Source organism: Amblyomma mixtum, chromosome 1 (genome assembly GCF_055824585.1).
Source record: "Amblyomma mixtum isolate Tamu chromosome 1, ASM5582458v1, whole genome shotgun sequence".
Taxonomy (NCBI): domain Eukaryota; kingdom Metazoa; phylum Arthropoda; class Arachnida; order Ixodida; family Ixodidae; genus Amblyomma; species Amblyomma mixtum.
In genome coordinates this window covers 159,303,721-159,318,968 of record NC_143012.1, presented here as the reverse complement: position 1 = coordinate 159,318,968, position 15,248 = coordinate 159,303,721, and the positions used below count along the sequence as shown (strand labels likewise).

The 15,248-nt window shown below is 45.3% G+C and overlaps 1 protein-coding gene across 3 annotated transcripts in view; it reads left to right on the top strand.

Moving 5' to 3' along the window:
• The first annotated feature begins 10,214 nt into the window (after positions 1-10,214).
• The window catches only part of LOC149369516 (uncharacterized), a 15,946-nt gene continuing 10,912 nt past the window's right edge, over positions 10,215-15,248 (top strand). Inside the window, exons 1-3 of one of the 3 annotated variants that reach the window (XM_089558868.1) lie at positions 10,215-10,506; positions 11,409-11,487; positions 12,059-12,133. In XM_089558868.1, the coding sequence (XP_089414994.1) occupies positions 10,491-10,506; positions 11,409-11,487; positions 12,059-12,133 (170 nt within the window). In that variant the 5' untranslated portion in view covers positions 10,215-10,490. Of the gene's footprint in view, positions 10,507-11,405; positions 11,488-12,058; positions 12,134-15,248 lie in introns of all 3 variants that reach the window. The other 2 variants (XM_089558867.1, XM_089558869.1) reach the window with 2 other exon arrangements.

The following is a 15,248-nucleotide window of genomic DNA, read 5'->3' as shown; positions in this document are numbered from 1 at the left end:
CAGTCGACAAGAGACCTGCAGAAAATCCTGTGTACAGGGGTGGAAGTGCTGCGCCATGCTGCGCCAACTTAAGGGGGGATGAGGGTCTTGAAAACTTGTTTTTTATTTTTCGACATAACTTGTTGAAACTTGGCACGCAGGTGTATCATAGAATGCTGATTTCAAATAAGCATTTAGATTTCAAATATCTCACCTGGAAGAAAATTTATCGCAAAATAACATTCAAATTAGGCAATTTCTTACGGGCCTTTATATTAATCTATCAGTTAAAGAATGATTTTTTAGAATAAGTAGACATTTGCAAAGGCCCAAAGCACATGCTAAAGCTTTCTTTTTTCCTTTAAACATGATATATGAGCAATTAGGCAAAGTGTGGGCTAATTACTGCCACGTCATTTTTTCTTTCCAACTTTGTTGTTTATTTATGATCAACAAAATTAGTTTGTAGACATTCTGTTAGCTTTAGGATGTGCTTTGGGCCTTTGCAAATGTCTGCTTATTCTTTAAAAATGTTTATTTAACTGATAAATTACTAAAAAGGCCCGTAAGAAATGACCCAATTAGGATATTTTATTTTGCCATATATTCTCTTCCAAGTGAGATATTTGAAATCTAAATGCATATTCGAAATCAGCATTCAATGCTACACCCAGGTGCTAAGTTTCAGAAAGATAAGTTAACAAATAAAAAAAGGTTTTCAAGACCCTCATCCCCCCTTAATCTCCTGCGCCAAGATGCGCCTAAAAAGCAATTTACGCCCATTACAAGTATGCAGAGCCAAATTTAGACGAGTGTTATTGTCAGCTGGGCAACACTGAGTGCTCGCTACGAAACGGACGCAACTGCATTGGCATCGACAGTTGGGTTCGCTCTTGGAGAAAGGAAAAAAATTACCGAATTCACTGGAAATTCTAGCGTGCTTGGCGAAAGCCTTGTGGTCAACCCACAGCCGCTTTCCCGAACTGCTTGGCGCGTGGCGGGCTTCCCGCGTGTGCGGTTTTTGTCTTTGGTGACTGCGGTATCTATATTGATTGCAATGTTTTAGAGCGAGCTCTTTGGCGCCTGTTTCGCGGCGTCGCCATCGCTGGTGTTCATTGTGTTCACTGGCATTGACATTTTACACTCTGATCATTTTAAGGAAAGGAAGCGTTGCAGTGTTTTAGAGCCAGTGTTTTAGAGCGTTGTAGTGTTTTAGAGGGAGCCCTTTGGCGCTCGTTGACATTTTACACTCAGATCATTTTAAGCAAAGGAAGTGTTGCAGTATTTTAGAGGGAGCTCTTTGGCAGAAACGTGCCCTTGTCATTGTGTGTTTGTGTTCACTTTGTTCATTCCCCTTGTCATTGTCTGTTTGTGTTCACTTTGTTCATTCCCCTTGCCATTGTCTGTTTGTGTTCACATTTTACACTGATCATTTTAAGGAAAGGAAGCGTTGCAGTGTTTTAGAGGGAGCCCTTTGCCTTGCCATTGTCTGTTTGTGTTCACTTTGTTCGTTGGCGTTGATGTTTTACACTCGTATCATTTTAAGGAATGGAAGCGCTCATAACTGGCTCCCTGGGTAAGTGCACGCCTGAATCCCACTTTTGGGTTGTTTCGGCTGCTACCAACCATGGCTGTACAGGAAGGGAGGCAGTGGGAGTGAAAGAAAAAAAGACACAGATAGGGGCCATAGGGAAGAAAATGAAAATTCTATTTGAGGCAAGGAAATTCCGCAGTAAGCAGTAACTGTCTTGATTCTTCCGTTTGCAGAGGAAGTGGGAGTGAAAGAAGGAACAGAAAGAGGGCCGTAGTGAAGAAACTGAATTTGAGGAAAGGAAATTGTTGGAGGAGGTGGTTGTGCTGTGGCGCTAGCCTGGAGGAGAGGCCACAGTTGGCACGATTCCAGCGCAAGGACAGACACTGTGAGCATGAGCCATTAAAGGCTTTCACTCTGGAGATAAACAGCACTTAAAACGGCGTCCTTGCCATAGGCCTAGCTTACTAGCCCCAAACCGAATCGGTTGTTTAGGATTCCGGACACCTTGACCTGCATAGCAACTGCCAGCGCGGGCAGGGTAAACGGCGCGCGAATATAATTTTATTTACCTGAGCTAATTTCACAAACGAATTGCGAACTTCTTGCACGTGGTGCTGCCAGGGAATGGACACCTGACTTACTACCCATCGTGCGAGGTACTGTCGTGCTCTTACCTCGCACGCAGTTGGTGTTGCTTCGGTTTGGCCTGGCCAGTTATGGGGTTACACCTTCATAGCGGCGCGGCTGGCATCCCCTCGCTACTCGCACCTTTCATAGCTGTACAGAGCAACGCGTTCTTCCAAAGCCTGCCTTGGGTGCACCCGCTTGTACGCTGGTGCATTTTTTTTACATATATGCATGGGTGTTAAATTCTTGGTGCGCATTTACGTGAGGGCGCAAATTATGTGAGTACCTTCTTGTTGGTTTGGCTGCAACAGTTTTCCGAATTTTAAAATCCACTGGTTGGCGGGTATTGATTCTTTTTTTTCGGTCCTGACTAGTATATTCGAGATTCTGCAGCACTCTTTTGACGGTTTTGACGAACTGTCGCCAATATGATGTTTTCTTTTTTTTTCGAAACTGAAATTGATGACAGCTAATTTACTGCAACTACTGTTTGTAGCAGCTGCCACATGTCTATTTTTATGAACTCTAGCAAATATCTTTAGCGCGATTGCAGTCCTTTTAAAGAATTCGTGCCTGTAGGATTGATGATCAATATTACTGCAGTTTTTGGGCGAGTTGCAAACAAACTTGCTCTCAGTCGCATTTAAATGTTGCCAGTCTGCTCCAAAAGTGCTCCCAAATAGCCTACAAATTGCTCCAAAGCTGCTCTAAAATAAGACTTTTGCTGCTCCCGTGCCTGCTCCAAAAAGCTGGAGATAGCTGCTTCCACCCCTGTGTATATATCTAAATAAATAGTCGATTTGCTCCAAGTGAGATGTTTTTGTGGCTGGCTGTACTGCAGGAATGCATGGAATGTTCAGGCTGCTGCTCTGTAGCTGCATATTAATTGACAAAGGGTACTTGGTAATGACTACAGGAATACAACACACTACAGAAATGCACTACAGAAGGCAGACTACAGAGATACGACACTGCAGAAGACAGACTACAGAATTACGTCACTACAGAGGACAGACTACAGAAATACTACACTACAGACTGCAGAAATACTACACTACAGACTACAGAAATACTAAACTACAGACTACAGAAATACTACACTACAGACTACAGAAATACTACACTACAGAAGACAGACTACAGAAATACTACACTACAGACTACACAAATACTACATGCCCAAAATACGACAGACTACAGAAGTTTTCTGTCGTAAATTCCTGTAGTGCGTTTTGACTGGGACAACATGAACATAAGGTATTACTGCCAGATTTTTTTGCTTGGAATGGGGGACAGCTTTGCCCTCCTTCAGCTTTTTCAATATCCCTTCTGCTACTGATGCCAGAATATGAAGGGGGTATTTTGCGTCTGTTAGCCTATCAACCTGATTGGAGAAACTAAATTCAAACTTGTGTGGGCAGGATTTTTGCATCGCATTTTGAAAGCATGACGCCACAATGCCTCTTTTAACAAGCTTCGAATGGGCTGAGCTGTATGGAAGTAAGGGCTTTTTACCCCTAGGATCAAATGCCCAGCATACATGGAAATCAGTAAAATATAAGGTCAGATCAAGGAACTTAATGCGATCATTCACAGCCACTTCATGCGTAATTTCCAGCGGCGAAAGCACTTCACAGAATATCGCGCACAGGTCATTCACTTCCGCAGCGAAGCTAGCCGGGTCACAATCTAGTAAAATTAGGTAATCATCTACATATCGGAACACTCTTGCAACTGTTGAGCTCATGAGTGATTGTTCGAGTGCCCTGTCAAGCTTAGCAAGGAACATGTCACTTAGCAATGGAGCGATGCAAGATCCTATGCAGATCCCATTCTTTTGAATAAAAACAGTTCAAAAGAATGGGATCTGCATAGGATCTTGCATCGCTCCATTGCTAAGTGACATGTTCCTTGCTAAGCTTGACAGGGCACTCGAACAATCACTCATGAGCTCAACAGTTGCAAGAGTGTTCCGATATGTAGATGATTACCTAATTTTACTAGATTGTGACCCGGCTAGCTTCGCTGCGGAAGTGAATGACCTGTGCGCGATATTCTGTGAAGTGCTTTCGCCGCTGGAAATTACGCATGAAGTGGCTGTGAATGATCGCATTAAGTTCCTTGATCTGACCTTATATTTTACTGATTTCCATGTATGCTGGGCATTTGATCCTAGGGGTAAAAAGCCCTTACTTCCATACAGCTCAGCCCATTCGAAGCTTGTTAAAAGAGGCATTGTGGCGTCATGCTTTCAAAATGCCATGCAAAAATCCTGCCCACACAAGTTTGAATTTAGTTTCTCCAATCAGGTTGATAGGCTAACAGACGCAAAATACCCCCTTCATATTCTGGCATCAGTAGCAGAAGGGATATTGAAAAAGCTGAAGGAGGGCAAAGCTGTCCCCCATTCCAAGCAAAAAAATCTGGCAGTAATACCTTATGTTCATGTTGTGTCCCACAATTTGAAGAGAATAGGCAAAAAGGCAGGAGTAGATGTTGTTTTTTCGGCTCTTGTCAGACTGAGTGGCTTGTGTGCGAGAGTTAATCGCCCGGATAAAAGATCGGAATCTGGTCATAATTGCAAGAAAAACCACAGGATGAAGTATGTGCCATGCCAAGACAACGTGGTGTACTCAGTCCCGTTGAAGTGTGGTGGGTCGTACATCGGCCAAACTGGCCGGTGTCTTAATGAAAGACTTAAAGAGCACGCAAACAATGTCAAGAACGCGGCCCGCCACATAGGTACTCACTGTCGTGACTGTTCATGTTACCCAGAATTCAAAAACAGCCAAGTTGTTACCAAACACAAGGATAAGCTTACACGAGAGATTATTGAGGCATCTGAGATCATGAAGCTGGGTGTGAATTGTATCAGCACTCCTTCCGTTGCCATCTCGGTGAAAGAGCACAACTTCCTGATTTCAATTGATCGATGTACACGCGATACAGCTGCATGCGCACAATGACTGGGATTGATACTTTCTGCTGCTCTCTGTTTCTTTGTTTTTTCTAAGGTGCAAGAGTATATATATGCTGTTAGCATCCGGAATAAACATTTGTTGTCAGTTCAGCGCTGTTTGTTCCCTTCTTCCCTTGGCCTTGTGCCGTTGCGCTGCTTCACTAAGATATGTCAGACCAACTCGCCCACCAGTTCATGTTGTACTAAGAATTCGTATCTTAAAGGAAAAAAGAAAGCGCAATGTCCACCTTTGGCACGATTTCTGCAGTGATGTGCGTTCTGCCGGCTGACAGTACACCGCTTGCTTGGTGTTGTAGGCCTAACATGTGCTTTACTCAAGGTGTAGCGAGAAGCGCTTTTGAACTAGCCACCAGCGATCACAGAAATGTCTACTCTTTTTACCGCCTCTACAATAACTTTATGGTGGTATGAACGTGCAGTTTTTATTCCCGCAACGTCTTCGTAAGTGAAGCGCGCGGAAAAACGGGCCAGGCGGACCGCCTCGCACTGATAGATGCGGGTTGCATGCACGGACTCATTCTGAGCCGTTGGCAGAACAGTCATTACAGGCCATGATGCACTTGGTCACACGTTGCATGCACGTCTGCATCTTGATTTCTATCTGGAAACAGCTTGGTTGACGTCACTTCTGTCAGTAAAGTGCTCTGCATGCCAATGTCTCTCCCATTCCGGACGGTTCCCGCCAGCCATCGTATGAAGCGGCGTGTGCATATTCTTCAGTTGTATAATTGAGGCTTTAATGCATTATTCCTATGGGTTTACGTCGGGCCCGTGCCAATCCCAGTCAAAACGCACTACAGGAATTTACGACAGAAAACTTCTGTAGTCTGTCGTATTTTGGGCATGTAGTATTTCTGTAGTCTGTCCTCTGTAGTCTGTAGTGTCGTACTTCTGTAGTCTGTCTTCTGTAGTGTAGTATTTCTGTAGTCTGTCTTCTGTAGTGTAGTATTTCTGTAGTCTTTCTGTAGTGTAGTATTTCTGTAGTCTGTCTTCTGTAGTGACGTAATTCTGTAGTGTCGTATCTCTGTAGTCTGCCTTCTGTAGTGCATTTGTGTAGTGTGTTGTATTCCTGTAGTCATTACCAAGTACGCTTTATTTGTCAATTAATATGCAGCTACAGAGCAGCAGTCTGACTCTGAACATTCGATGCATTCCTGCAGTACAGCCAGGTATAAAAACGCCTCACTTGGAGCAAATCGACTATTTATTTACATATATACAGAATTTTTCTTCAGCAGGTCTCTCTTGTTCAGACTGTCCTAGGTGAAGAAAAAGAACAGTGATATATATAGTATGCATACGCAACAAATGCATGCAAATGTTACAAAAGTCATACAGTGGAATCTTGATTATGCATTCCCCTTTCATGCAACGATCCACATTTAACATCAAATCCCGATCAAAACGCACGACAGAATTTTCTGTCGCGTATCTGTCGCGCGACAAAATTTTGTGTCGCGCGACAAGCCCTCTTGTAGTGCATTGTGTCGTGCGACAGGGGCTCGTGTCGTGGCTTCTTTCTCGCGACAAAAGTGTTTGTAGTGGGTTCTGTCGCACGACAGTCATCAATCCTGCATTTTGTAGTGTGCGGAAGGTGCCTGTCGCAGGATTTGTCGCGCGACAGGTTTCTGTCGCAGGTGCTGTCGTGCGACAGCACCTGTCGTGCCGCGCGACAGGGCCTGCGTGCCTCGACAGAGTTGCCTGTCGCGGGTTCAGTCGCGCGACACTACAGCCTGTCGAGGTATCTGTCTTGCGACAGATACCTGTCGTGGGTCTGTCTTGCGACAGATACCTGTCGTGGGTTCTGTCTTGGGACAAATATCTGTCGAGGCAAGTGTCGTGTTACAGATAGCATTCGATGGTAATTGTGGTTTTCTACAGAAATCTCGAATTTCTGTAGCGCCATCGTGGGATAGTGATAGGCGGACATTCACCAATTTCGTGTTAAATCGCTTGCACTTTGGCGAGCCACGAAGACGATGCGAGTTGCTTTGATCGATTGGCGACGATCATCGAGGGAATTAAATGAAGTGTTAATTCACAAACGCGGCTCGAGTTTGCAACTTGCTTCCCTAGACCTAGCTACCGGCCGCACGAAAATTGGCGGGGATGAGAGGCGCCGCTCGCAATCAATCTTCCCTTCAGTTCGCACATGACAGTGTGAGCGAAAGAAGACCATGCTCAAGAGAAAGCATATGCACCAGCGAGAATGCTAGCGGTGCCTGTGAATGAGGCAGTGCTTGCGGTAGTGGCTTGCTGCGAGCCACGCGAGCGTCTTCATTCCATCCGGCGCGAGCATGACGAATGGCGCTACCGAAGGTCAGTGTACTCGTGGCTGCTGTGACCTGTGCGTCTCGCAACATACTGTACCCACTACCACATGCGGAGAAAAGGCTAAGGTCACATATACGCGTCGCTTAACGACACGTAATGAGAGTAACCTGATGGCGAAAAAGCTGGAAGATTACTCGCAGTAATCGTCCTGCTATCACAAAGGCAGCATGTATGTTACGCACGCATGACCTGTATAAATGATCAAGCCGACTCCCATATCAAGTTTCCACGTTTCAGTTTTTAGCCGCGCATGCTGCAAGATCATCATAAAATATGGAAAAATATATATATTCTTACGACTTGCTTCCATTGAAAATTTCATGACAGTGACACAACCATCTCGCTAAATATAGAGAACAGCGTACGAAGCCTAAGGCCGGGTACAGCCTTGAGCGTGTTTGAACACGGACGCCTAGAAAGGGCGCGCGCGAGGACTGTTGCGTCGCGCCTTCGCTGTAATTGCCCGGAGGAGCAAGAACCCGAATATTTGTCAGTCGACGTGGCGTTACCCCGCGACGCCAAGGATTGGGTGACGAGTTCTGCGACACATGAAGTCGCGCCGCAAGAATTCGGTCAGTGAGTGACTTCCCCATGAGGATGTATTTGTTCGGGGCTCCCCCTCCGTGACCAAGGGGCTTAATTAACTCGCGCGAACTCTGTGACTCCCTACTGTAAACATGCGTTTAATGTCCATTCACACTCGCAATAGCAAAGGCCATGCGGCCAGCAGTCGCTTGCGATCGGGCAGCAGCTCCACGACCCTTCCTCACACCTACAAGAGTGACCTGCAGCTCGCCTGCTCGTTTGATTCTCACGTGAAATGAGAAGTCTTGGGACTGACGTCAGTCGATCACGCGCTTTGGTTCAGTCTCCTGCGCCCTCGCGCTTCGTCCTCTAGAGTGTTCTGGTCCCTCACGCTCGGTCCACTAAAGTGTTCTGGTCCCTCGCTATTAACAGTGTGCTACGACAACCTGAGCGAAGAGTAGAATGTCGGGGCGGTTTTGACGTGCGCCACTGCCATGCAAGCTTAAGGGCGCTCTTCTCGGGACCGGCCTGCCAGCCTGGAAGCCAGCGTCAGAAAAATTCACTGGTATTGTTTGTTCACGTCCATTTACTGAGCTCTGGGATAGAGTATCGTTAGCCAATATCGAGTTGTTGGTAGAAGCGATAACAGCAAAACAAATTTTCTCCCACAGCCGCTTCTGCTGCCCATTGCAGCTCGCCTGGATTCTGCTAGCTCTGCTCCTGAAGGGGTCGCGGAAACCGAGCTTATTTCACTATAACGCGGGGCTCACAGTAAAACGGTGGCGAGGGTAGCACCTCAGTGCTAGCCAGTTCCGAATCGCACTCAGCTTAGGCGTCGATGTGCAATCGGCTAAGCTTAGCGACGACAAGGGTAGCTTGAGAGCAGCGCGGAGTTCGTCGGCCGGCGCGCCCGCGGGCGGCGTCGTTGCCGAAAGCTCGGCTCGCTCAATGATTGGCTCAGTAGCTCGCGAACTGAGCAGGCAAGGCTGGAAAATCGAGCAGCGAGCGTCTGTCCTGCGACTGAGCGAGACTTTATTCTCACGTTTGCAGCATAGGTGAACAAATTTAGCACACATACATGCATCGAATATCTGCTGCCTTACGGCGTTTATTAAGCTCGTCCTCGACGTCACCGTTAGCGCGGAAACTGCGCATATCTTTATTTAACTACGACACATGGTTCGCAGTACAACGTACAGTGAAGAGAGTAGCACCTCAGCGCTAGCCAGTTCGAAAGCTCTCTCAGCTCTGGCATCGATATGAAACCTGCCAGGCTTAGCGACGAATACGACATCCAGGGAGCAGTGCAAACTTGTCGCTCGGCGCGCTCGCGGGCAGTGTCATTTCTGAAAGCTCGGCTCCCTCAATGCTCAGCAGCTAGCGACTTGGGCTCGCAAGGCTGGAAAACTGAGCAGCTAGCGGCTGGACTGCGACTGAGCCCACGTGTGCAGCACAGGTAAACAACTTTTAGCGCACATATACGCTTGGGATGCCGGCTTCGTTGCGGCCACCTTAAGGTGATTCTTACGCTCGTCATCGAAGCCATTATCACCGCTCGTGACGCACTGGCTGAGAACTACAATTCGAGTGCGTGCTAAAACAAGCTGCTCGTATTTCGCGGAACAATCTGAACTCGAAAACACAGTTGCTTCTATCGGCTTCCATGTGGGCTCTTGCTCAATTGTGAAAGTACACGCGAACAAGATGCGGCGAGTGCGAGCCGCTGTTGCATATCAGCTAAAGTGTGACGCAACTATCGGCGTAGTTTCGCAAAGCAGTTGATATCAAAGTTACCCGCTTGTACGGGTCACAGTTAAGCTCTCAGTTTCATGTAAATCGCCGTCGAGCATGCCCGCGTCAGTCAAAGTAATGCATCGCAGCTGCTCTCAGTCCTACCGCTCACGTCCAACATATCGTTGATATGCACCAGCTTGAGGTACGGTGCATTTCTTTGCCCGTTTTTTCGCAATTAAGAGATTTTAGCTGGCAGCAAACGAAATTTCATTCCGTCAACAGCGTCGTCTGCGCCGTCGTCTGCTCCGTCGTCTGCTAGGACATCCGGGGCACCCTGGGTGATGGGATCACAGGATCGCAGCTTCTACAAAAGTATTTAAAAGCGCTTTAGTGTTCGCACTTAAACAAAAAATAAATTTAAAAAAACTGAGATATTTTTGTTCTAAACAGAAAATAAATATTAGTAGTAAAAAAGCGCATTTGAGTTGCAGTTTTTCAACGACGCAAAAACAAGGGCAAAGCCGCTTCCGCCGGCGCCATGTCAGTGTGTGCGTTGCTGCACGTTTTGTGTTATTTGGCTTTTCATGACATTGTTTGAGTGCTTGTGCGGCGGACATGTGTGAAGAACAGAAGTGTGTTTTGGAAGCCAACGACGAGTATTACGCCCAGTCAACATCGGTGAGTTTGGACGGGCAAAGCCATGAAGAAAGGCAGCGCTACGACGTCTTGTCATCTGGAAAGGCAATGAAGACGACGGCGCGGTTTTACTAAGCCTGGATGAGCTGCATGATCGGTGAGTCCCGTCAACGCTTCTCTATTCTGATCTGTATTCACACGCGTTATTAGTGTGCGGCTATATAGGGATGGCAGTGGAGGCACTCTACGTGCGGTTGCCTCAGCTATAATGCGTTGCCAGAAAAGAACGGGCGTATAGCCTGCGTGACAAGTGCTGCTTCATAGTCTGTCTGCGTTTAGTACTCAGGTGCCGTGGTAAATAAAAATGCCACCAGAGATCACAACAGAGTTATGCGGTCGCTTGGTAGCTCTGCGAAAAACTACAGAGAATGTTTACTACATTCAACTGGCATGGATTTGTACTGCGTAGAAGACGACGATCAGTGCCGCGGGTGAGAGCGCTTTTGCGTGGACAGCTGAGAACAGGCGAGGGAACTGACAACGGGTGAATTTGCTCGCGGCTGGTACCCATCGGATGGATTTGTGCTATTTAGAAGATTATTATGAGCGGCAGTGCTGCGCGATGAAGCACTCGCGCTAGGCGAACTGCGAACAGACGACGGATGGTTTTGCTCGGTGTTGGTGTTCATCGGATCAGTGCTTACTTCTTAATATTCGTCATGCAAATTATTTTGAAGACAGTGATCGCATGTGGAAGGCTGGCGCATATGTACTAGTCATTTGTAAACTTTTTATCTGTGCTTCCCCATTGGAACAGAATTTGGCAATATTATGTCAGTTAGGTCGTTCTTGTGTCTTCCCTGAACTGTAGGCGTCCATGCTTCCTCTGCTTCAGGGCACTGAACTGTTGGGGATGCAACTGCACACTTATTTGGGATTTCAAGCTTTTTGCTGTATGCCTCGCTTATGCGGCCCGCTTTCAGGTCGTTCGCAATTGGTGATGGTTTGTTATTCATTTTCACTTTCTCTTATTTATTCTTGGTTGACTGCCGGCAGCAGTTCTCCGCGCTCGGAACTGTTCCCAGGCACGGAACCCTACCCACAGACCTCCCTGCACCTCACTCACCAGTGTTCTTCGGTATTTTTTTTTTGCTTTTGCCCCTACTTGCATTACCACTCGACAAATGTTTTGCTGTTTTTATTTGTGTGCAATTTGTTAAATGCACTACTAATTTTCGTATCATGCTCAGTTGTGACGTGAGATATCGGGCTCCTTGGTATTGAATGCATGTCTTTTGCATTTTTTCTTCTCATTTATGCAAGGTAAACTGGTCGACTGGGTGCTATGTTCAATTTAAGAATACATTAGACGCTAGTGCAAGGCACCCTAATAGTAATTAACTAAAGCCTGCGCATGCTATATTCGAATAGTTGGGCTCTTTTCATCATGCATAAGAATAAAGCGGTATTCCAGCCAGCTCATCTTTCAATGTGGTTATGACAGTCATGTAAATGTACTCAAAGAATGTGTATGGGTGTTTCACATACAATCTCCTTATTTATTTTGTCATGGGCCACCTCATTGCTTTTTGTGTTCCTATATTAATACCTCATTTTAGTTTCTGAAGCAGTCGACAGTTTGTTTTGTTGTCATTCATGACATTGTCACTGGCACTGATAGCTGTTGGTCGGGACGTATTTACCTGCAGTTGCCAGCTGCCAGCATCTGCTGGGCCATGCGTGCTTCCTGCCTTCAGCTGTGCCATCCCTCCAAGCCATTCATGGTAATTATCTTTTTCAGTTACGCATACCTTACCTGCCTGTTTTGAAAAATATTTTCAACATAGGCTCACTGCTGTGTTTAAAAATGCATGCAGAACTCTACATGCACTTTACAGCAGTACCTCAGCTTATTACATGAACTGCAAATTTGTACGAAATATAGCCGCTCATGTAGCTCTTGACACTGCGCTGTTATTATAAAGTTGAGCCTGCTTCAGGTGCAGTGACTATTCCACACCTGTTGCCTTTTATGCATGTGTGTCCTCTAAAAGGGTCAAAATGTTTGTTTATCTTTTAAAAACGTTGTGCTGTACAATAATACTTTAATGGTATTTCTTGCTTGTACACTGAAATGTCAGTCAGTAAAGTAACATTGTATGATGACACCAAATCTTGCGTGGCATAGCATCCTTGCAGCGTACTTGGCAAGCTCCTGTCAGCGCAGATGTATTGCTGGTTTATTGCTGTGGCATGTGGTTATACTGTACAGTTTGTACCTCTACGTTCTTGAAAGTATCCTTGAAAAATTTAAAATTGGTTTTTGAGCCAAGGAAGTGACAGAGTAACTGTCTCACATCTTGATAGGCACCTGAACAATGATGCAAGGGAAGGGATAAAGGAGGGAGTTAAAGAAGAAAAGAGGTGCCGTAGCAGAGGGCTGCAGAATAATTTTGGCCACCTGGGGATCTTTATCCTGCACTGACATCAAACAGCATGCAGTTTAGCCTGTGTTCACTTGGGCCCGCATAAAAAAAAAACGAGCAGACCTTCTTAGAACTAACATTTCATTGCACCAGCTACTTTGTAGTTTTGACTGCAGTGACCTGAAATCAACGGTTGTTTACTTTGCACAACCCACATACCCTGAACAAGATGTGATGATGCTAGACGAGGTGACCCTCTCTGCATAGCAGCAGGTTGGTTCAGGAAATGCGAAGACTCATGGAGAACCGCTCAGTTATATTTGATTTCATCTTATTGTAGTATTAATGGTGAGTTGTAGTATAAGTGATGAATTCTTGCAAATGATTGAGGACATCAATACTCAGTGTGAAAATGAGAGTTAAATCAATACTTAATAATCAGGAAAGAGGCCTTTTTATGAAATGCAGTAAGGTACTGGAAGTCGAAACAGAATACACCTCGGCCAGGTCATGCACAGATATAGAGCATTTGAAAGAAATGGTTGGGAGAATAAGAAAGGGGTTTATTGCCTTAGGCATGCACTCAGAAGTTACGAGCAGCACCTTGCAGTATGCTCAAAAAGAAATTTTAAACTGCTTTGCCTTTGCTAAGCTGTCGGGAAAAGTGGGGTACTTTACAAAGGGCTTAAAATTGAGAACAGTGCGGTGAACCACTCAGGAAAATCATAGGGTTAATTATAAGAGATTGGGAGAGAGCTGAGTTGGTTGGAAATAAATGCGAATTAAAATCTGAGCGGGAATCATAAATAGACATAGGCAGGACATACATTTTTTAAAGAAGCTGGCTATCCTTTTGGATAGTGGAGCGGTTACTCACAGCAGGAAATTGTGCTCTTCTTGCTTTCATTTTATGGACATATGCTTTGTGTCTTACATCTCTTGGCCTGCCATAGGCAGCATATGCTCATAATAAATTTTTACCTGTATAATTATGTGGCACAGGGAGAATTGAACTATATAACCTAATCAATGCACACCCTCTCTGAAGTGAACTTTGTCAGCCCCGTCAGTCACCACATTGATGCATGTCACCCCAAATGGGAGCCGTCATGGTGGCTGAGTGGTTATTGTGCTTGGCTGCTGACCCGGAAGAGGCAGGTTCGATTCCAGCCAGTTTTGATTCCAGCTGTACTAGTCTCATTTCAATGGAGACGAAATGCTTGAGGCCCAGGTACCGTGTGATGTCAGCACACCTAAAGAATTTTCCAGTCCTCTACAATAGCGCCCTGTATAGCCTGCGCCGCTTTGTGGCATTAAACCCTTTAAAACCAAGTAAAGTAATGGATACGTCATTTCCAAAAATTGTTTAAATTTATTATTTTCTAAACATTAACAATTTTCTGCACCTGTTTTCCTTCGTCTTTCCCTCTTATTTCCTCCCTCATGCTGAGTAACAGGTCAGTGATTTTAAGTAAATATTTTGTTCATCTCATTAGCAAAGTTTCTCTGTCTCTCTCTATTGCTTTGCTTTTTGTATCTGCAGTATAGTATTATGCAGAAATATGTCAAGATTAGATCCAAGAGATATGGCCTAGATTTTAAGTTCTATAGTCAACCACACATTACTTATTACGCTATCAAGGCTTTTTTTGGCATGTGCTACCTGGTACAGAACTGATGTGGCCTACAGCGGTAAATATCGTTTGAATGTGCATAAATTGAATAGGAAGGCAAATTTCCCATTTGACTATGTAAATAGATTGTGCAATCATGTGCTCACAAAGCTCATAAACTTTTCTGTTTCCAAAACTTTCTGTAAAAGGCACTGACTCACTGAAATACACTACAGTTACTTTTGCCTAATCCTGATATTATTTACTGAAGATTGGTTGGAGGGAAAGTCCACTGAGCTCGAATGAGTGCACGGCAGCTTGTCTTTGTCCAAAGTATTTGGAGAATAATAAATTTTGTTACCTGGCAGAGATAAAGCAAGGATGGCAGTGTTTTGTAATGTCCACAGGGCATTCTTCCAAAGCCCAGTATGCATGTAATTCCTTCATTTTGTGCAACATAAAATGTCTTCCCTTTACACTCATGGTTGAAACAAAATGCTGAATACTTCACCACTCAAAAAATGAAGGCCATTGTGCTGCTCTACAAAATATCAGGCTGCAGCGGTTGTTGCGAGGCAAATTCACCAGATTGTCATCATCATCAGTCTAACACCCAATGCAGGGCAGAGGCCTCTCCCATGTCTCTCCAATTAACCCTGTCCTTCGCCAGTTGTGGCCACCGTATCCCCACAAACTTCTTAATCTCATCCGCCCGCCTAACTTTCTGCTGCCCCCTGCTACGTTTGCCTTCTCTTGGAATCCACCCTATCACTCTTAAGGACCACTGGTTATCTTGCCTTTGCATTACATCTCCTGCCCAAGCCCATTTCTTCCAAATAACCCACGTTTTTTTCACACCT